Here is a 22,744-nt window from a genome sequence, read left to right on the forward strand (position 1 = left end):
CCCCTCGGTGGGGTGTTGCCCTGGAATGGAGCCTATATCTTGTGTTCATTGTGTTTGGCATTTATCTTGATGATGAAAGAACATAATAATATTAAGAAGAAGAACCTAAATCACAAGTAAATGTCATGTAAAGGAAAACATTAAGCCGCCCTATCAGTTTTCCAACAAAAGATTCCACCCTAACCAATCTGTTTACCTTTCTGAGTACAAGGCAAAGTTCTGAGTGGCAGATCATTGTTCTGAGCCATTATCTGTGGCAGCGAGGAGGCAGCAGATTACTGTTTTGGGGTGGCATGGAAGGTGGAACCCCCTTTCTCTGTGACAGCGAGGTTGGAGACATATTCCCAAGATAGCAGAGAACTGTTTGTGGTTTGCTGAAGCTGCGGGAGGCTAATATAGGCCTACCTGAGGGAAGGAACTTTTTGAGGCAGTATTCTGTGGCAGGTAATTGTCTCCAAGCAAGATAGTTTTGAGGCAGGTGAAGGCTATCCCTTGAAGCAACGAGGCTGGAACCAGCCCTGAGAGTCAGTGAGATATTGTTTTGAGGCAGCGAGTAGGGTAGAACCCAATCTTCTGTGGCAGTGAGGGTTTCTGAGATAGCATTTTAATCTGTGGCAACAGCAGGTCACTTTCTTAAGTTTATGGCAGTAGCAGACCGCTGTCTGAAGCAGTGGATCACTCCCTTAAGGCAGCCAAAGGGTTGTGACCCTCACACAGAGACAGCGGGCGAAGGATGAACCAGGCAGCGGATTGTCAAGGGTGACAGGGGGGCCGAGATACACCTCGCTAGGGCAGCGAGGACTGGCAAGAGGACTGTGACCCCTCACGCATAGACAACAAGTGCTGGAAAGAGAAGGATGAACCAGGCAATGAATTGTCAAGGCTGACAGGAGCGCTGAGATTCACCTTGTTAGGGCAGCGAGGGTTGGCAAGACAGTAACCAGGACTGGGGATGCAGCTGAGGCAATGAAGGGAATTGACAACAGCCGATCTGGTCAGCCTGGGTTAAACTGAGGTAAGAATAGCTGGGAAACCAACTGTTGTGTAACAGAACTAGATAGTACTAGTTGCAAACATGAAACTAGTTGGAATTATAGCCGTTTTGGTGGATCATTGTGTTGTATAGGTCTGTTGTTTATTGGACAGTTAGCCCTAATCTACAATAGTTTGCTGACGAACATATGGTTGTTTGAATATCTTTGTCATGTCCCTTCCTAAATTAATTTGGAACAAGATTAATTATTACATTTTGGGGCCAATTTTGGAGGTGATGGGGCCCATTCAATTTTATTAGGAGGTTAGGCTTAGCATAAGTTATTTTGTTGTGGTTAAGTTGATGTGGTTAGGTATACGTAGGGGCCACCCACACTAGGAGAATATACACTCCCTAGTTCGATTTGCATGGAGGAGAAGTCGTTGGTTAAGTGAGGCACCCACGATGGAGGGAAAATGGAGGGAAAAGTGCTCTACAAAATCTATATAAAGAAGGCAGTTCTCCTCATTTCATTCATCTTTTGGCATATCGAATTTCTCTTTGGTTGCTCAAGCTACTTAGCCGAGTCACTTGCTGTTTAGCAAGAGTTCTTCAAGCGAAGAGCTCACCCTTTCTTCGGAGGACTTCGAATGCCACCCTAGAGAGGCTTTTCTTCAGTCTTTCCGAAGGAGGATTTCATTGTGGTTTCCAACAGTCGCATTCATCTCCAAGTGGTGCATATTTCTAGAGGACGCAGTGAAGGGAGCCTGATTTTGTTTGTGGCATCTTGCAGAGGAGTTTTGGTCGGGAGGATTTCAGGAGAGGAGGCATAGGAGATTTGTTGTCATTTTGGAGAGTTTGGGAGCTAGGGGAGAGTGCTTCTCTGCAGTGTGACTTTCGCACTTCTTGGGCTAGCGCAGAGGCAGCATTTGGTGCACACATGGGAGGTAGAGTATCAGTCTTTGAGGCTGAACTTTGTCACGGGAGCTAAGGGAAGCATTTGTGGAGGAGATTGCTACATTTCCGAAGCTTGGGAGGAGGATTTTGCTTGTATTCCTTGCAGGCCGTATTCTTGAGCAGTTTGGAGGGCATAGGGCATATTGGAGGCCGAATTTGGGAGGTTGGATTCAGACCAAACCCTTTTTGGGTTTTTGTGGGTTTTGGTCAAGGAGCTTGGGGCTGAATTTATAGCATTTTTTGAGCAGTGGAGGTGGAGTTTCTTGCAATTCCTTTCCAGCCAGCAGTGTAGTTTTCTAGGATAGCACAGAGCATTAGAGCAGTCATTTCCAGCATTTGAGATCATTGTCTTATCACCTGGGTTCTGTCATGCTTGCCATTGAAACAAGCCCAGGTGCATTCCTCCATACTATTGTACTTGCTCCAATGGCTCAGTTGGTTCTACTTATGGAGTTTTTATGAGCATTTATTGATTGTTGAAATTTTCTATGTTGTAAATCGTTTTTGCTTTGCATATCACTGTTTATTTAAGTTTGGAACATTACAGTGGTATCAGAGCTCAAATTCTGGCTCATCCGTGGGGGAACTTTCCTATGAGTGAGGAGGACCGACAAAATATTACTTACAGGAGGCAAAGGTACCGGAGCAGGGAGAGGGAGTTGGAGATTACTCCAGACACAGAGGATCGTGGGAAGACAGTGGTAGCAGAGGATATGGGGGAGCCCAAGAGCAGGGAAGAAATGGCCTTCGACAGTCTCTTGAAGGCCTTGAGCGATTTGGCAAAAGGGCAGAAGGAGATGCTGGACGAGATCAAGATGCAGAACCAGGAGTAGAGCACTCACCAGGAGTTTATATTTGGAGAGACTTCAAGGGCCTCTCAACAACTCGATCACCTTTCACCTACTACGCAGTGGCCATCCTCGAGTGAGCCAACTCGAGCTACTTTACCTTCTTTTATACCTTTGGCACAGGGTGAAATGGGTGGAGGAGAGGATCCATCGTTGATGGGAGAGCATTTCAGGGAGTGGTAGTCCATGGGAGCAGATTTTAGAGAGGCTCTATCTTTCAAAGATTATTGCCAGCTCAAACAGAATGAGAAGGGGAAGGGCTATGGAAGCCATGGTACGCAGAATTATGAGTTGCACCGCACCATTGGGAAGATGTATTTTCCCACCTATGATGGCACTACCAAGTGCACAGCATGTGCTTGGGTGGAGAAGCTGGACACATACTTCTAGCTCAACAGGATGACAGAAGTAGAAGCCATCAAGATGCCCACATTGCATTTGGAGGGGGAGGCACATGATTGGTGGTTTCATGGCTTGTCCACTTTGGGGCATGCTAGTGTGACCTCCTATGAGGACTTCACACGGAGAGAAGTGGAGCATTTTGATCGGAGGGATCCAGAGGCTCACTTCAGGGAGTTGACTCAGCTCATGATCTGAAATGGGGCACTAAAGGCTTCTTGTCATGCTTACAAGAACCTCTCCCACTCCAAAGCTTATATATTCCCAAGATCTAGGCTTATGATTGACAATTTGCAAAAATAAAAGAACTTGAAAGAGGTGTATGCTTGTGTTTGTTTTTAGATTGTTCAAGTTCTTATGTACATTTGCTTATGCTAATGTAAAACACACATAACAGTAAATACAACGCAGCAAATAAGCAAACACATGAGACAACAATATAATATGGAGTTCACCCTGATATCTTGGGCTATGTCTCCTTGAGCTCTAATCAACTCGATTAGGCTCTTTGGGATTATGTATGAATTCTTTTACAAGTTCCACACTCAACTCCAATAGGTTACGACCTAAGTCACCAGATTCGCCGAATTTGAACCATTAGATTCAAAATTCGGCGATTTTCAAGGGCAAACGAACATATTCGTTCGAGTTCGCCATTAAATTCGGCGAACTCGAATTTCAAGTCGAATTTGATTTTCTGTCGAATAAAATCGCATGAAATTCGTTTAAAATCGTTGAAATTCGCCTACAGTTCATTAAATTCGGTTTTTTTTTTTTTTTTTTTTTTTTTTTTTCGCGCGCCCGCGGGTTTTATTGTTCCTGTTTGGGACCTGGGTTTCATTGTTTCATTGTTTCATTGGCGCCGGCGGTCCAGACTCGTCACTCAGCAGACGCCATACTCCAGTCTCCAGTCACGATCGTAACTTGTAAGGGCTTGTGTTCACTGTTTACCAGGCCGAGAAAACTGCAGGCGTGCCCACTGCCGCGTGAGTCTACAGCTGGAAATTTACCACAGGCGTGCCCACTGCCGCGTGAGTATTTACCTGCAATTGTTTTAATTTTTATGGTAAATTTATTCGAAGCCAGAGATGCTGTTAAGCGGATGAGAAATTGAGGACAAGCATTTTGGAAGTATGTATGCTTTACGTTATAAACTTATATGTTACCCTGGGACTCGAAGCATGCTGCATAGTCTACCATCAGTCATCAGATATGTTACCCTGAACTATGTTGGGAAGTTAAATCTCCTAACTTTTATTGTGTCACAACTTTTAATATCTGTTGTAGCTTACTTAGAAGAGATTTACACACAACCTACAAAGCAGAGCTGTCAGAGTTTGTTCAATGTATATTCCGATCATCTTCTTGAGGCCTCTATGCTGCATGAGTTACAAACTTACAAACCAAATGACCATTATTAATTTATTACAAATGGCCTTTGTTATACACTCGATCAATGCTGCTCAAAGTTAAGCCTAATGCTTTCCCCTAGTCTTTATATCTAAATATAACTATAAGCAACATATAATCATTGCTCAACTACACCTGTTTAAGTAAAATTAAAATTTCTCGCCATCCAGAAACCTTTATTTGAGCCATTAACTTTGTAACAATTTATCAATGGTGACTCACGGGTCACCCAGTTCTTACTGGTGTCTGAGTTATTCAGTATTGACCTTCAGGCTTCAACAGATTAAAGTCCAAACCATGCATTTCATTTACATTTATTGTTTTTTTTATGTTTTCTCAAGTTTTTCACCCGGATGGTTGATAAGTTATAGGGTCTTCTAGGGCTGCCCTTCCACAGTGACAAGGCTGCTCTTTTGTCACACAACTTGGGGCATCAAGGAATTCCCACTTAACTGTGTCAAATGTATTCCTTGTCCAGAGTACTTAGGGGCCAGGGCTTCACACTGTTGTCTCAAATTCTTAAACATGCATCACCTAGCAACCAATTAACATAAGAGACAAGTTATTGTAGCTCTTGAAGGCTCCTCCTTCCAGCTGTCTGCACCAAGGCCTGAGCACATTTGTTCTGTATTTTAGGACACCAGATCAACCCTTAACCAGTCTTCACACCATCCTTCAATTACTTCGTTCTTCCTTATACAAGATCTGTCCGATTAGCACCTTACTTCTGGGGATATGTAGCCTTATTTGGAGCTGTTCTAACCATAGACTATAGTCCAGTTTCCCAAACAAACATGTGCCCAAATCAGGAAGCTTATTCATAATAAATTCACAGGAAGCTTGAGTGCAGAATCCTGACTTCTGCCATCTTATTCAAATTCAGGACCTGTTTGTATCACAAAGACAACTTTCGATTTAAAACAAAAATATAGGCTGCCATTTCCTTATCTGAGGTGGTTCGGTTCGGTTTATATTTCTGTGTAGAAGTGACTTGTTAATCTTGCAATATGTTTGCTGTCAGCCTGTAGGCTGTCACAGTTTGATCATGAACATTTGCTTTACAAGTTTACATGACTAACGAAAATGTAATTTCAAAAAAAATTGCAGGCATTTCAGACATTGCAGTGTCAGACATTTCAGACTTCTAGATTCCAATGGCACCCCCAAAATCAACTGCTGTAGCTTGGAATTTTATCCAAAAAGATGGTTTTAATCTTTCATGTCAGCTGTGTGGACATAATTTCACTGGCACTTTGACTAGAGCAGTGGATCACCTTCTCGGTATTAGCAATGGAAGTGGAGGTGGTGTTGAAGCCTGCACTAAGATCACTGATGAACAAAAAGCCAAAGTGGAGAAAGACCATTCCAGTTCACAGATGCAAAGGCAGAAAAGGGTGAATAAGAGGCAGCGAATTGAGAGGGAGATTGCCATGTCTTCCTCCAACACCATTAATTCAGTTTCAGACATTCGTGGATCAAGTTCTACAGCTCCTCAAGCAAAAACAGGTGGGCCGAAAACATTAAATCAATTCTGGAAACCTGTTGAGAAACAGGAAGTTGATGACGCTGTTGCTGAGTATTTTTATGCATGTGCAATTCCCTTTAATGTGGCGAGGAGTCCATATTTTAAAAATGTAATTAAAAAGGCCATTGATTTTGGGAAGGGCTATGTTCCTCCTGGATCTGAAGCTTTAAGGACAACTTTGCTAAAGAGAGCGAAAGACAGAGTGACAGGAAAGTTGGCTGATATTAAAGAGTCCTGGAAGCTTACAGGATGCACAATTTTGAGTGATGGTTGGTCAGATTTGTGTCATCGCCCATTGATCAATGTGCTTGTTTATTGTCCTCAAGGGGTACTTTTCTTGAACGCAGTGAATGCAATGGATCGAGTGAAGACATCAGAATTTATTTTTGGAATTTTGGATGAAGCGATTCAAGAAGTTGGGGTGGAAAATGTTGTCCATGTTGTTACAGATAATGCATCAAATTGTGTTGGTGCAGGGAAGCTAATTATGGAAAAATATGGGCAGATTTATTGGACCCCTTGTGCAGCTCATTGCTTGGATTTAATGTTGCATGACTTAGCCAAATTTCCTTGGGTCAAGGAAACAATCCGAAGAGCCAAATCAATTTCAAACTTCATCATCAACCATCGTCTCACTTTGAGCATATACAGGAAGAATGCATCAAAAGAGTTGTTGAGGCCTTGTGATACAAGGTTTGCCACTTTTTATATTACTCTGAAAAGAGTTGTTGAGGAAAAAGCGAGCCTAAGAGCTGTTTTTTGCAGCACTGAGTGGGAGAGATCTACTCTCTCAAAAGAAACTAAGGGGAAAAATGTTGAACAAATAGTGCTCAATAATGGCTTTTGGGAAAATGCAAACAAGGTTTTAAAAATTTGTGGCCCAATTGTTAATGTGCTCCGCATGGTTGATGGTGACAAACCTTGTATGGGTTTTGTTTATGAAAGCCTTGATCGTTGCAAAGAGGCCATTGCAACTGCTTTTGATAATGTGGAAGCTGATTACAAGGAGATATGGGATTTAATTGATCATAGATGGAAGATGATGCATAGTCCATTACACGCAGCAGCATGCTATTTGGACCCTAGATTGTTTGGGTTACCAAGACATAGGGACGAAGAAATCATGAATGGACTTATCCAATCTATTGAGAAGCTAAATCCAGATCCAGAGATTGCAGGTTTGATCAGAAGTCAGTTGAGAGCATACAGGTTAGAAGAAGGATTATTTGGAACAAAATCAGCAAAGTATGATAGGAGCAGAAGTGATCCAGCACTATGGTGGGAATTTTATGGTTCAGGGCAACAGAATTGCAAACTTTTGCAATTCGTATCTTAAGCCAAGGAACAAGTGCATCAGCATGTGAAAGGAATTGGAGTTCCTTTGACCACATTCATTCCAAAAAAAGAAATAGACTGTCATCTGGAAAATTAGAAGATCTTGTTTATGTTCGTAGTAATTTGCAGTTGGCATTGAAGAATGTGGCTAAAGAGTCATCCAATTCTTCTACTCCGTGGATCGATCCTGTTCCAAATGCAACAATGGATGATGCTGATTTGTACATTGATAGTGACATAAACACTGACAGGGAATTCACTGATGAATCTGGTGCTGAAGCATCTAGCGGATTCACATCTCATACTGCTCTTGATGACATAGAACTTTTTGATATAACAAGTGGGCAACAGGAACGTCAAGAATAAAACTTGTGTTCCTGTTTTAGATTTCTAGTTTAGTTTTTGCATGAACAATTTGCTAAAGCCTAAAACTGTCAAGCTGGCTGCTACTTTAAAGTTTAAAGTTTAAACTGTCTTTTTATCTTATAAATTATGATGCAGAGTTTTTCATTGAACTGCCAAAAGAATATATATTTGCTGTTCATTAATTAAATATCTTAGCATACAAGGGGTCCCCTACTGGGAAACTGTTTTTGTATATTTTTTTTATGCCAATCTATCTTTAAAAAACAGTTATGAATGGTTGCTCACAGCCTACAGGACTTGCTGCACTGGTCTGTTCTGAATTCTGTACAATTCTTTTCAAGTTATTTAGTGTTTCCATGTAATGATAGGTACATACTATCTATAGGGACATCAATGATCTGTTTTAAATCTTTTATGTTTTATATGTCAAGTTCTGTATACATGAAGTAATTTACATTGTGTTTCAAGCTGACAATTTGTTTTGCAGACCTTGCAAGGGTTGGTCACCAAGTATCAAGCATTAAACATCACTTTTTTGTGGTCAAATCTCCAAATTTTCATTCCCTAGCTCTGCTAGTTATTTCTCTATAAGGCTGATCTGTTATTGGCATGTGTATGTGGGCTAACAAACTGTGGTTGCAGCAGTCATAAAGGTCTGATATTTGGTTTTGAGCTAACAATTGGTGAGTGCAGCTATTGAAAAATTGATCTATTCCATATCTCCAAGCTTGGCGTTGATTATTAGGCCTTGGGTTTGCTTCTCTTGCCCTCATCTTTCATTTCGATTAACTGCATAATTTATATCAGATCTGATATATCAACATAACAGTGGCATGAATCTGAATTAATCATCTTTAATAGACCTTAAAACACATCTACATAAGTTTGAGAACATTTCTCATTGATCTCTGAAGGCTAAGTAATTCATAGACTTGTCTTTTGAAGGCTTTATAGATGATTTCAGAATTTTGATATGTCTGATATAAAATTTGATATAAGCATTTAAAAGTCTGATTATAAGGATAACAATGATAAAACTCACTCTAAGTATACATGAAAGTATCCATACCATTTCTCATATGCATATGATATATCTATCTTTAATATACATTTTTTTTTTCGAATTTCTATATGTCGAATTTTATCGACAAAATTTGAGTTGCCGAACTTTATTCGAATTTCATGGTCCTCGAACTCGAACTCGAACTCGAACCTGGTGACTTAGGTTACGACTGAACCATTGGGCTTAGAATACCATTTTCATCCCTGGTCGTTTGGCTCTCTGGCTCTTGGCTCTAGCTCTCGGCTCTCGCTCTCGCTCTCGCTCTCACTCTGGCTCTTGGCTCTGGCTCTGGCTCTGGCTCTCGACTCTGGCTCTTGGCTCTCGCTCTGGCTCTCACGAGCTTCTAGGTTCGCTCAACCTCCAAGCGACTCTCCGTCAATTGAGCTCTCTGGTTTCGCTCGACCTCCAAGCGACTCCAAAACTTCCTCTTTCAATTGTGCTCTTTGGCTTTTGTGAGGCATCCCTCTGGCTCTGCAGCTTCCTGTCTGTTTCTCTGTCCGTTCCTCTCTGTGCAATCATTCCTTTGCGTCTCTTCGACTGGCCCTCTAGCTCACTGGCTCTGTGGCTCTACGTCTTCTATAACGCATTCCTGTTACAACACATCATTGTTACAAAACGCCCACTTACAGCGTGGCAAGGAGAATGGGAGTCGTTACAAAGAAAATACACAGGCGGCCTTTCTTCAAGCAAATTCCCGAAAATGGAACAAAATTCCAATACACAGAGATATACGCGAAAACACGGAAAAACCCAACCGAAATCCTTAAGATGGACTTCAAAGGAATATCAACCCACATCTATAACCTTTTCGGGTCCGTGCTCTTATCGCACATCGCCAATCACATTGCGTATGGCCAAAAAACCAAAATACACAACAATACACTGAAAATCCGAAAATCCGGATTTCAAAATTTATGCAATCGCATTCATAAACCTCATCAGGTCCATGCCTCAATCGCATATCGCAATCGCATGTCGCGTATGTCAACGACCCTTTGTATTGTGCGATTTGATCGCCGATCGTCGATCGCATCGGCATATCGCTATCGCTTTATCGGCATATCGCAATCGTTGTGTTCATCGCACGCCGTCACTTGACCCTCCGAAATGCGATTAGCGATTAATTCCCGACCATTGATCTGCTCCTCGATCCAACAGTCAATATTCCATTGCAATCGCTTTATCGCAATCGCAATGTCCAACGGTCCGAGGTCTGTGCGACGTCCGCTGTATGTTTCCGATGCAATATATATATATCACCAATGTCGATCGCTGATCCCGCTTTATCGCTATCGCGAGTCGCTCTGCCCGAGTTCCGATATCACATGCAGGCCTTCCTCCGATGCGATATATTGAAGATCGCTAATCGGGGGTCCTTAAGGCCTTTGGTCTAAGTCCTCCCTTGGAACCTTTCCGATGCGACATTTCCTTAAGGAACGCATATTCTCCATTAAGTCCCATTTATAAGAAATTGCCTCCTTTTCAAAGGACAATGGGCAAATTTCTTTTTACAATAACTTCTTCATCCGAAGTCCGTTTTCGCCCATTCAAATTGCGTTAGATTTAGAATGAAGAGATCTATGCAATGAGACTATTTCCAAGAGCATCCTTTGACTTTCATTTTCCTCTGTGAGGAATATTTTTAGACTTAGAAGTCTATACTAGATCCATTTTGGATCACGCCTTCCCACTAAAAAGCTTTTGGACTCCAAAAGACTGATATACTGATCTGAACAATAAATGAGAGTACCTCACCCTCTTCTTTTAGCCTCCATACACTTGCCTTGCATAGTGCCTCTGAACCAAAGCCTTTGAACACTCCCTTCCTGGATGTGCTTGTCCTCCTGGGAAGAACTGTCTTCCTCCTTGACTTCATGCAGAACTCCTGAAGGAGAAGGTCACAGAAGGTAGTTTGAACTTCTCTGCCTTGATCATTGATCCAAGGTGGCTCAAACCAATGTGAAGTTACATCTACTTCACAAAATTTTCATTTGTATCTGTTTGACATACTGTCAATAACAACTGTTAACAACAACAGGATTACAGACAACAACTGGATGGCCTAAACTCCTGCTTCAACGAAAGAAACAGATTTCACATCTTGTGAACACCTCCTTGTCTTTATATCTGCATACAAATGATTGACTAGATAACAAGCCAACAAAACATGCCTTTAAGACAATTGACCTTTCAAGTCAAGCATGTAGAAAAAGAACTTTAAGATTCTTTTTCAAAAATGAAACACTTCATCATTATCTCCATCTTGGAGACCAAATCAACTTTTTCCAAGTCAATATTACATTACATGCATGTTTAAAAACAAAGCAATCAACCCTTCAAGTTAATCACACATACATGTTCAAATACAAGGGAATCATCAACATCCCTGTGTTCATGCATATCATGCTTATGCATGCATTTCATCCTTTGTTTTAAGCATGCATTTCATCCTTCAACTTTCGCTTAAGTACACTGTATTTTCGAAGCTTAAATGAATATAACGTTGCAGCAATAAAGTGAGCCTCCGACTCAACTTTTCCATTCACCTTCTTGGTAAACCCTGCAACTTGCATTTCATTAACAAAGAAATGCAAATAGATGCATTATATCAATAGACATACAATCTTAATTGGATAAAAACTCTAACCATTTCTTACCAAACCATTTCAAAGGTCCTTCCTTTGTCTGCACATCAACAGCAACATGTGAATCATCTTGAAACACATCATTTATGGAAACTTCCTTTCCATTCTTGCCATTTTCTCTTTCCACCTTCTTCAAGTTTCGTGGAAGCATTGTTGGATTCAAAGTCCAACACTTTTCAGCGATGTGTCCTTGCTTATGGCAGTGAGTGCAACACATGTGCATCCTCTTGACAGCATGATTTGCCTTGTCCAGTGGACCTTTGGCTTCTTGCTTCCTTTCCTTCAAAAGTTTCCTGTATGTGGCCATTCTCTTCCAACATCTAGAAACATTATGGTTAACCAAACCACAAAAAGAACATGCAATTCTTTTCCAATGCTTATATGGAAATTTACCGTGCTTTACATAATCAAAAGGAATATGATTAGAACCAGATTTATACCTTTCTTTTTCACCTTTATTACCTTCATGACGAGGTGAACTGAATGAAGAAGTGGCTCCTTTTGGAACACTGTCAATCTCTTCAATGGTTTCAAAGTTTCCACAACTCTCTGGTTCAAGTGTATGCTTATGAACACCTTCTTCCTGCAAATGATGTTTCAAGCTATTGCATTCCCCATGAATACAATCTTTACACTCTTGAGGTAGAAGACCTGAAATGAAACTCCTTCTTGGAACTGTTTCAATTGTCTTCATGGCAGCTTTGGAACTTTCTCCATAAGCTTGTCCATAGCCAAGACCCAAATACTTAGGCCTTTCCTCAACCATTATTGGCTCAACAATACCCTGTGCATGTTTGCCCAAGCCTTTTCCTTCATAGCCCATCTTGGACATTAACTTGGAACCTATGCCTCTGGTATGTTTTTCAAAAGAACCAACATAAACATTCTTAGAGGAATTCGAAGACAAACTGGAATTGTTTACCTCTTCTTCAAGCTGATACTTGACTAAGGCTTCTTTGGTAACAAAGAGCTGTGTCTCCAACTCATGCACCCTTTCCAGGTTCATATTTGTAATATGAAGTTGGCCTTCCACTTCCTGCAATTTGTTAGAAAGCAACTGCTGCTCTTCCTTCATGGAATTCAACTACTCTCGAAGTCCAACACTCATTTCTCTCACCATATCCATCATGATGAACAAGTCTTGCTTCATGTCTTCATCAAAGAATCTTGTGATGAAGGAAGGATTTGAGGACTCACTTGTAGAAGTTGTCATTATGAAAATGAACAAAAGAACTTCAAACAAGATTAACAAAGAGCTTATTCAAGCAACCTTTTGCAACAAACCTCTTGTGCTTCAAGGATTGCTTTGAGGTCCTTTGGGATAAGAAGAATGCCTTCAGCCCTTATTCCTTCTTGTCCTCTCCTGGACTTAGCTATCAATAGCTTTCCCTTCACCTCTACAAACTCAAACAATAGTCAGTTTACCAACAATCAAACAATCAATCCTCGACTGTTTAAACACCTTTCAAGTTAAGCAAGCAAATAGATTGCTCTGTCAATCAAGCATCCTGCTTTGATCAATCAAGCATCATGATACCACCTACCCTAGTATAACTTAACTCTGATATCACCTTCTTTGAAGGTGGGGTTAATTAACCTGATGCTCTGATACCACCTGATTTAAAATGAGGCACTAAAGGCTTCTTATCATGCTTACAAGAACCTCTCCCACTCCAAAGCTTATATATTCCCAAGATCTAGGCTTATGATTGACAATTTGCGGAAATAAAAGAACTTGAAAGAGGTGTATGCTTGTGTTTGTTTTTAGACTGTTCAAGTGCTTATGTACATTTGCTTATGCTAATGTAAAACACACATAACAGCAAATACAATGCAGCAAATAAGCAAACACATGAGACAATAATATAATATGGAGTTCACCCTGATATCTTGGGCTACGTCTCCTTGAGCTCTAATCAACTCGATTAAGCTCTTTGGGATTATGGTTGAATTCTTTTACAAGTTCCACACTCAGCTCCAATAGGTTAGGACAGAACCATTGGGCTTAGAATACCATTTTTATCCCTGGCCGTTTGGCTCTCTGGCTCTCGGCTCTTAGCTCTGGCTCTGGCTCTGGCTCTGGCTCTTGGCTCTGGCTCTTGCTCTTGCTCTCGGCTCTGGCTCTTGCTCTCGGCTCTCGATCTCACTCTAGCTCTGGCTCTCACGAGCTTCTGGGTTCGCTTGACCTCCAAGCGACTCTCCGTCAATTGAGCTCTCTGGTTTCGCTCGACCTCCAAGTGACTCCAAAACTTCCTTTTTCAATTGTGCTCTGTAGCTTTTGTGAGGCATCCCTCCGACTCTGTGGCTTGCTGTCCGTTCCTCTCTTTGCAATCATTCATCTGCGTCTCTTCGACTGGCCCTCTAGCTCACTGGCTCTGTGGCTTTGCCTCTTCTATAACGCATTCCTGTTACAACGCATCATTGTTACAAAACACTCGCTTACAGCGTGGCAAGGAGAATGGGAGCCGTTACAAAGAAAATACACAGGCGGCCTCTCTTCAGGCGAATTCCCGAAAACGGAACAAAATTCCAATACACAAAGATATACGCGAAAACACAGAAAAACCCGACCGAAATCCTTAAGACAGACTTCAAAGGAATATCAACCCGCATCTATAACCTTTTCGGATCCGTGCTCTTATCGCATATCGCCAATCGCATTGCCTATGGCCAAAAAACCCAAATACACAACAATACACTGAAAATCTGAAAATCCGGATTTCAAAATTTATGCAATCGCATTCATAAACCTCATCGGGTCCTTGCCTCAATCGCATATCGCAATCACATGTCGCGTATGTCAACGGCCCTTTGTATTGTGTGATCCGATCGCCGATCGCATCGACGTATCGCTATCGCTTTATCGGCATATCGCAATCGTTGTGTTCATCACACGCTGTCACTTGACCCTCCGAAATGCGATTAGCGATTAATTCCCAACCGTTGATCTGCTCCTCAATCCCACGGTCGATATTCCATCGCAATCGCTTTATGGCAATCGCAATGTCCAACGGCCCGAGGTCTGTGCGACATCCGCTGTATGGTTCTGATGCGATATATATATCGCTGATCTCGCTTTATCGTTATCGCGAGTCGCTCTGCCCGGGTTCCGATATCACATGCAGGCCTTCCTCCGATGCGATATATTGAAGATTGCTAATTGGGAGTCCTTAAGGCCTTTGTATAAGTCCTCCCTTAGAACCTTTCCGATGCGACATTTCCTTAAGGAACGCATATTCTCCATTAAGTCCCATTTATAAGAAATTGCCTCCTTTTCAAAGAACAATGAGCAAATTTCTTTTTACAATAACTTCTTCATCCGAAGTCCGTTTTCGCCCATTCAAATTGTGTTAGATTCAAAATGAAGAGATCTATGCAATGAGACTATTTCCAAGAGCATCCTTTGACTTTCATTTTCCTCTGTGAGGAATATTTTTAGACTTAGAAGTCTATACTAGATCCATTTTGGATCAGCTCAAGCAGACAGGACATCCGAAGTATTATATTTCGGAGTCTTTGAGGGTCTCAGTCATGGTGCCTGATTTGTCAGATGCTAGGAGAGTATACACATTTGTGGAGGGGTTGATAGAGCCACTGCGAGGACTGGTGAAGTCAAGCAAGCCATCTACTCTTCTGGAGGCTGTGACTTGTAGCTAGATTTGCAAGGGGCCATCCCCAAGACCCGACACCATTTCCTCCACGCACTCCCTACACTCAGAAGGGAGGTGACACTAGAGCACCTGCAGTGTAGAGAACAACCCCCAAGGATAGGGACAGTTGGATGATGAAACCAGAAGGGACCTCAGGAGGAGGAAGTTGTGTTTTACATGTCAAGAGCCTTGGGCACCAAGCCATCGGTGCAAAGCGGCAAGGCCCATTACATCGAGGTCTTTTCAAACAGCGATCAGGAGGATGAGGTGAAGTTGGAGCTTGGTGGAGGAGGCAACGAGGATCCAACAGGGAGGGAAGCACCACCACCACCAAAGGGAGGAACATCTTTTGCACTAGTCAGGCGAGTCCTAGCTTCTTTATGTGAGATTCCCAAATTTTTTACCATGAGGATCAAAGGTACGGTGCAGGGGCAGCGTGTCTCAGTTTTAGTAGACAGTGGGGCCACCCATAATTTTATTGATGCTTAGATGGTCTAGAGGAGGGGCATCACCACTGCAAAGTTTGAGGGGTTTTCAGTCCTAATACCAGGAGACAAGACTATGCAGTGCACTCAATATGTTCCCGCTCTAACAGTGACCATGGGGAACTATTCGATGATAGACCACTTTTTCGTGGTGGATGTACCGAACACCAATGTGGTGTTGGGTGTCCAATGGTTGTATTCCCTTGGCCGAGTTACCACCGATTGGAAGCAACTTGTGATGGAGTTTGTTGGGTCGGATGGCAAGCAAGTGGTTCTTCGGGGCATGCATTCGTACCCCCCTCAAACAATTTTAGCCCACAAGATGGAGGTCGATTTGAGGCATGGAGACATAGCATGGGCAATAGAGCTGAGGATTTCAGAGGCTGGGGGGAAGGCCAAGCCACCACATCCAGACATACAGGCAGTACTGGATAGATATCCGGTAGTCTTTGGAGACATACCGTCGGGACAACCACCTGACAGGGGGTTTGAGCACACTATAGAGCTGGAGCCTAGTGTGCAGGCAATCATTACTACACCCTATAGGCATCCCAAAGCCTATAAGGATGAGATTGAGAGGGCCATCAGGGAGCTATTAGCGTTGGGCCACATCAGACCGAGTTCTAGTCCATTCGCTTCTTCGGTTGTGCTAGTGAAGAAGAAGGATGGGACTCTCCACATGTGTATTGACTACAGGGCCCTCAAGAAGAAGATGCTAAAGAACAAGTATCCCATTCCGCATATTGATGAGTTGATGGACAAACTTAGAGGAGCCAAGTACTTCTCTAAGATAGATTTGCGGTCGGGGTATCATCAGATTCGGGTGAGGGAGCAGGACATCCCGAAGACAGCTTTTAGATGTCATTATGGGCATTTTGAGTTCCTGGTCATGCCTTTTGGGTTGACCAATGCACCAACTACTTTCCAGTGGTGCATGAACCATGTGTTCAAAGGCCAGCTGAGGAGGTTTGTACTAGTATTCTTTGATGACATCTTGATCTACAGCAGGACATGGGAGGAGCACCTGTAGCACCTAGAGACAGTATTTTGTATATTGGAGGAGCCAAGATGTCCAAGTGCGAGTTTGGGTTGACAGAGATGCTCTACTTGGGGCACATCATAGGCGTAGATGGGGTCAAGGTGCACGAGGAGAAGATTCGGGCCATTTGGGATTGGCCAGAGCCTCAAGATGTGACAGTGCTGAGAGGATTTTTGGGCATCTGTACCTATTATCGGAAGTTCGTGAAGGGCTTCTCACAGTTGGCAGCACCCCTTACTTATCTGACTAAGCAAGGGCTTTTGCGCGAACAGAGGGAGCTCAGGCAGCATTTGATCGCCTCAAGGAGGTGATGAGTTGTTGCCCGATATTGGCACTTCCGAATTTTACACAGTCTTTCACATTGGAGTGCGATGCATCGAGTGTGGGGATCAAGGCAGTCTTGTCCCAAGGAGGGCACCCCATTGCTTTTGAGAGCCGGAAGCTCCTACCACATGAGATGTCGTATTCCATATACAACAAGGAGATGTTGGCCATAATGCATGCATTGGCCAAGTTTAGACAATACTTGGTGGGGAACCGATTTCGGGTGAAGACGGATCACAACAGTCTTTGCCACTTCATGGGGCAGCAGGGCCTCAATGATAGGCAGCAAAGGTGGGTTAGCAAGGTGCAGGCCTACGATTTTGATATTGAGTATGTGCGGGGGAAGCACAATGTGGTGGCGGATGCACTATCCAGGAGACCAGCAAGACTTTCACTCATGAGCATTTGCCATGATTGGAAGGCACAGTTATTGGTAGAGTACTCCAAGGATCGTCAGGCATGCGAGATCTTGGAGGGCAGCTATGTAGATGAGCGCTACAGGGTGATGGATGAGGTTATATATTACAAAGGGCGCATATTCTTGGTTGCGGGGTCCTAGTTGAGGGAGCGCGTCCTTCATGCAGCTCATGATTCTCCTTTGTCTGGACACCAGGGGTTCAGGAAGACTTATATGGCAATGAGAGAGCGCTTCACCTGGAAGGGCCTCAAAGGGGACGTGTTGAGGCATGTGCAGGAATGCGAGGCTTGTCAAAGGAACAAAGGAGAGTTGACCCATCCAGCAGGACTATTGCAACCTCTTCCTATCCCTGAGGGGAAATGGGAGAGTATCTCTATGGACTTCATCACCGGACTTCCCTCGGTACAAGGGAAGGATTGTATTTTTGTGGTGGTCGACCGGCTGACCAAGTTTGCACATTTCTTTGCCATTCCGACACGATATTCAGCTTCACAAGTGGCAAAGTTGTTCTTTAGGGAGGTCTTTCACCTACACAAACTCCCTAAGACTATAGTCAATGATCGAGATAGCTGATTCAGGGGGGATTTTGGCAGGCGTTTTTCAGGCTAGTTGGCACCGAGCTCACCCCGGGCACCAGGTACCATCCACAGACCGATGGCCAGACAGAGAGGGTGAACGAGTGGTTAGATGGCTATCTTGAGAACTATGTGACGGGGCAGCAGAGAGCTTGGATTCGATGGTTGCATTTGGCTACAACACGACACATCACATGTCCATTGGTATGACTCCTTTTCGTGCTTTGTATGGGTATGATGCTTTGTCTTTTGCTGACATGTTTTTGGAGACGGCAAGGCCCCAAAGGCCAAAGATTGGATCCTAGAAAGCCAAGATATCATCAAGGCTCTTAAGGATAACTTGCAAACAACTCAGAATCAGCAGAAGATATATGCTGACAGGCATCAAGTGGAGAGGCATTTCGAGGAAGGGGACCTGGTGTACCTTCGATTGCAGCCGTACCAGCAGTCCACACTTAAGCAGAAGGGGGCCAAGAAGCTACAGCCGAGATTCTTTGGGACTTACAGGGTGATCAAGAGAGTTGGAGAGGTGGCTTACAAGTTGGAGCTACCACCTGGGAGCAGGATCCATAATATTTTTCATGTTTCATGCCTCAAGAGGGTGTTGGGGCAACAGGTTACAGCAGCTGTGGAGTTGCCTCCACTTGATGATGAGGGGCACCTGATTTTAGAACCGGAGGCCATCTTGGAGACCAAGGAAAGGAAGCTCAGAAGCAGGATCATCAGAGAATACTTAGTGCGTTGGAAGAGCTTGCCAGATGAGGATGCTACTTGGGAGGGAGAGCACATACTTGAGCATCCAGCATTGAAGTTGCTTGGGGACAAGCAACATTTGGGAGGGGAGGATTGTCATGTCCCTTCCTAAATTAATTTGGAACAAGATTAATTATTACATTTTGGGGCCAATTTTGGAGGTGATGGGGCCCATTCGATTTTATTAGGAGGTTAGACTTAGCATAAGTTATTTTGTTGTGGTTAAGTATACGTGGGGGCCACCCACACTAGGAGAATACACACTCCCTAGTTCGATTTGCATGGAGGAGAAGTCGTTGGTTAAGTGAGGGACCCACGATGGAGGGAAAATGGAGGGAAAAGTGCTCCATGAAATCTATATAAGGAAGGCAGCTCTCCTCATTTCTTTCATCTTTTGGCATATCGAATTTCTCTTTGGTTGCTCGAGCTGCTTAGTCGAGTCACTTGCTATTTAGCAAGAGTTCCTCAAACGAAGAGTCCACCCTTTCTTCGGGGGACTTCAAGTGCCACCCTAGAGAGGTTTTTCTCCAGTCTTTCAGAAGGAGGATTTCATTGTGGTTTCCAGCAGTTGCATTCATCTCCAGGTGGTGCGTATTTCTGGAGGACGCAGTGAAGGGAGGCCAAGTTTGTTTGTGGCATCTTGCAGAGGAGTTTTGGCCGGGAGGATTTCCACAAAGGAGGCATAGGAGATTTGTTGTCATTATGGAGAGTTTGGGAGCTAGAGGAGAGTGCTTCTCTGCAGTGTGACTTTCGCACTTCTTGGGCCAACGCAGAGGCAGCATTTGGTGCTCACGTGGGAGGTAGAGTATCAGTCTTTGAGGCTGAACTTTGTCGGGGGAGCTAAGGGAAGCATTTGTGGAGGAGATTGCTACATTTTCAAAGCTTGGGAGGAGGATTTTGCTTGTATTCCTTGCAGGTTGTATTCTTGAGCAGTTTGGAGGGCGTAGGGCATATTGGAGGCTGAATTTGGGAGGTTGGATTCAGACCAAACCCTTTCTGGGTTTTTGTGGGTTTTGGTCAAGGAGCTTGGGGCTGAATTTATAGCATTTTATGAGTAATGGAGGTGGAGTTTCTTGCAGTTCCTTTCCAGCCAGCAGTGCAGTTTTCTGGGACAGCACAGAGCATTAGAGGAGCAGTGATTTCCAGCATTTGAGATCATTGTCTTATCACATGGGTTCTGTGATGCTTGCCATTGAGGCAAGCCCAGGTGCATTCCTCCATACTATTGTACTTGCTCCATTGATTAATAAAATGGCTCAGCCGGTTCTACCTATGGAGTTTTTATGAGCATTTACTAATTGTTGAAATTTTCTGTGTTGTAAATCATTTTTGCTTTGCATATCACTGTTTATTTAAGTTTGGAACATTACAATCCTTTATTCCATTTGTACACTAAATGGAAGGATTCTTAGTTTTATATGAATTGATGAATGTTGCATTGTTGTTATGAAATGTAATCCTTTCATAGTTTGTTGAAAACCATAGATCAGAATCGTGCCCTAAGGGTAATTTTCCCAAGAGGGATATCACAGCAGCTGAGCCAGAACAAAACTTTTATGTCAATCCATAAAAAAATCTCATCAAATTTAATGAAGTTGTTCATCTCATCACAACAAACGAAGTTAAGCCTCCCCAAAAGAAACCCTGTGTGTGGTAATGAAGTATGCCAAATCTCCCTGGCAAGTCATCTCATCAAATTTAATGAAGTTGTTCATCTCATCACAACAAACGAAGTTAAGCCTCCCCAAAAGAAACCCTGTGTGTAGTAATGAAGTATGCCAAATCTCCCTGGCAATTAAGATTTTATAATAACTCTTGGTTAAGAATCCATGTCCACGAATAAAAGGTATAAAATAAATTCCACCTTGTTACCTTCCCTTCCATCCACATCTCCCAATATCAATTACTGGTTTGTTCACCTCGATTAAAATTTCTGAGTTCTATTTCACCCATTTAGCTGTCATGTCTACTAAGATCCCGATGCCCATGAAAGAGTACACTGAAAGTTGAAACCCATTTCAACAGGCTTTCTACATGGTCTTGTAGTGGTTTCAGTTTTAAAAGAATCATTGCCTTATATCGGTAATTGTATAAGTTTTTTGATTCAAAATGTTTCCCAATCCGAAGGTTTGCATAGTCAGACACATGTAAAAACATGCTAGCTATTGCCCATTATTAATCCAAGTCATTTTCCGCCAATTTCAACGCTGATGCAGTAAATAACTGTTTGAATATGTTGAAAAACTGTTCGTAAACTGAATTCGACTATAGATCGTCGATTGGCCATTATGAATCCAAGTCATTTTCCGCCAATTTCAACACTGATGCAGTAAATAACTGTTTGAATATGTTGAAAAACTGTTCGCAAACTGAATTCGACTATAGATCGTTCTACATTAACATTTATTTAATTCGTGCATACAGTCAAAAGATTGAAAAAATGCAGAAAATTAATTTCAAAGGATATCGCAATGTAAGAACCATAGAAGATCCAATGGATGCCAAGGCCTGACCGAATCCTGGAACCATGAAGCTTCGCAGATCAGAAGAAGAACAATATGCACAGTTTGTCAGTGCCAAATCAGCTCCTGGAGTGTTGGTCACGACCATTGCTCTGCTATTTCCCATGGTTGATGCTCCGCGCATGGCTGGTGCTCCGCGCATGGCGATCGAATCCTGTAAGGTCCAATTTTTTGAAGTATAAAAGATCTGCGGTTTCCGCAATGGTTGTGTAGGGTTTAACTGAAACTGAGGATAGGTTCTCGATGCAGCTTAAGTCGGAGATTTAAGCTTTCGCAATGGGCATCCAGGAGGTCTGCTGCGAATGGGGTAAGAATGAGTTCCTCCGCCCGTAAGAGTCGTCTGTAAGAAATGTATTGAAAAAAGGTAAACTGAAAAATTAATAGCAAGATGGAAATAGAATATATATTAAAAAAGGTGAATTGAAAATTAAAAACAATATGGAAATCGAGAAATAAAAAAGTATTAAAAAATAGGAATATTTTCAACATATGCCCCTTCATCTTTATAAAGTTATTAGTGGTGTACTTATAATGGTATGTAGGTCGTTTCTTAATCAAACCATAATACAAGTTGTTTTTAAAGGTTCTTAAATTTATTTTTTTGAGATGTTGCGTGGTTATAAAAATTAGTTTAATTAATTATTATTATGGTTATTGGTAAATTCCATATATCAATTCTATATTACTTACTTTACTTTGTATGGGTTCTATTACTTACTTTACTTTGTATGGGTTATTATTTTTAAAGTGGGTCAAGTATTTAAGGGTTTTAGAAAATAATAATTTTGGATTCAAAGATTTAAATGGTGATTGCCAATTTATTGAATATGTTTGTTTCTTTTTACTATAGATATAATTATTATTACGATAGGATATTTTTTAATGCATATTTAAGTAAAGGTCTTAATTATGTGCGGATTAAAAAGTTGTGATGAAAGTTGAAATCAATCCTTGGATTATGAAAGTATCGCATTTGTTGCAAATTTTACATTGAGTATGGTTATGTGGTGGCTCCTTGCTTAAAGGAAAAATCCTCTTTAACTCCAATGAAAGACTCAAAAGCCCTCTCTATGAAAGACTTGAAGCTAGGTAACCACTGTGTATACCCAAATAAAATTTCATAAGATTTAGCCTAGCCATTCGATGAAAGCATGACCACAAAAAGGTTGTGAGATCAACTCCTATGGAGTCTAGTTAGGTTACTAGCTACTCATATGGCTAGTAATTGACATCACCGTCCATTCAAAAAATTCAATCAAGAGGAGGTAATCTCACAAAGTGTTTCTTCAAATAAAAAGAATAAAGACTTTGGCAAGATCTACACCTACTCCTTCTTAAATTACAACTATAATAGCATCTAATAGTGCTAGAAAGTATTATAACTGCCATATCATACGAGATAACTCCCCATCCATTATTACACATAAATGGAACTCCCTTCGAAACGCGAAAGAGAA

At 42.2% G+C, this 22,744-nt stretch overlaps 1 protein-coding gene across 1 annotated transcript in view; it reads right to left on the reverse strand.

The window, feature by feature from the left end:
- LOC149171324 (vesicle-fusing ATPase-like) overlaps positions 1-21,643 on the reverse strand; it is a 492,059-nt gene extending 470,416 nt beyond the window's left edge. The window contains exon 1 of the mRNA XM_089424048.1: positions 21,233-21,643. Coding sequence (XP_089280174.1) covers positions 21,233-21,429 — 197 coding nt within the window. The 5' untranslated portion in view covers positions 21,430-21,643. The remainder of the gene's footprint in view (positions 1-21,232) is intronic.
- Positions 21,644-22,744: the final 1,101 nt, after the last annotated feature.

This window comes from Pinus tabuliformis, chromosome 4_2 (genome assembly GCF_031772625.1).
Source record: "Pinus tabuliformis cultivar Carrire ecotype Pingquan chromosome 4_2, CPIR1, whole genome shotgun sequence".
Lineage (NCBI taxonomy): Eukaryota > Viridiplantae > Streptophyta > Pinopsida > Pinales > Pinaceae > Pinus > Pinus tabuliformis.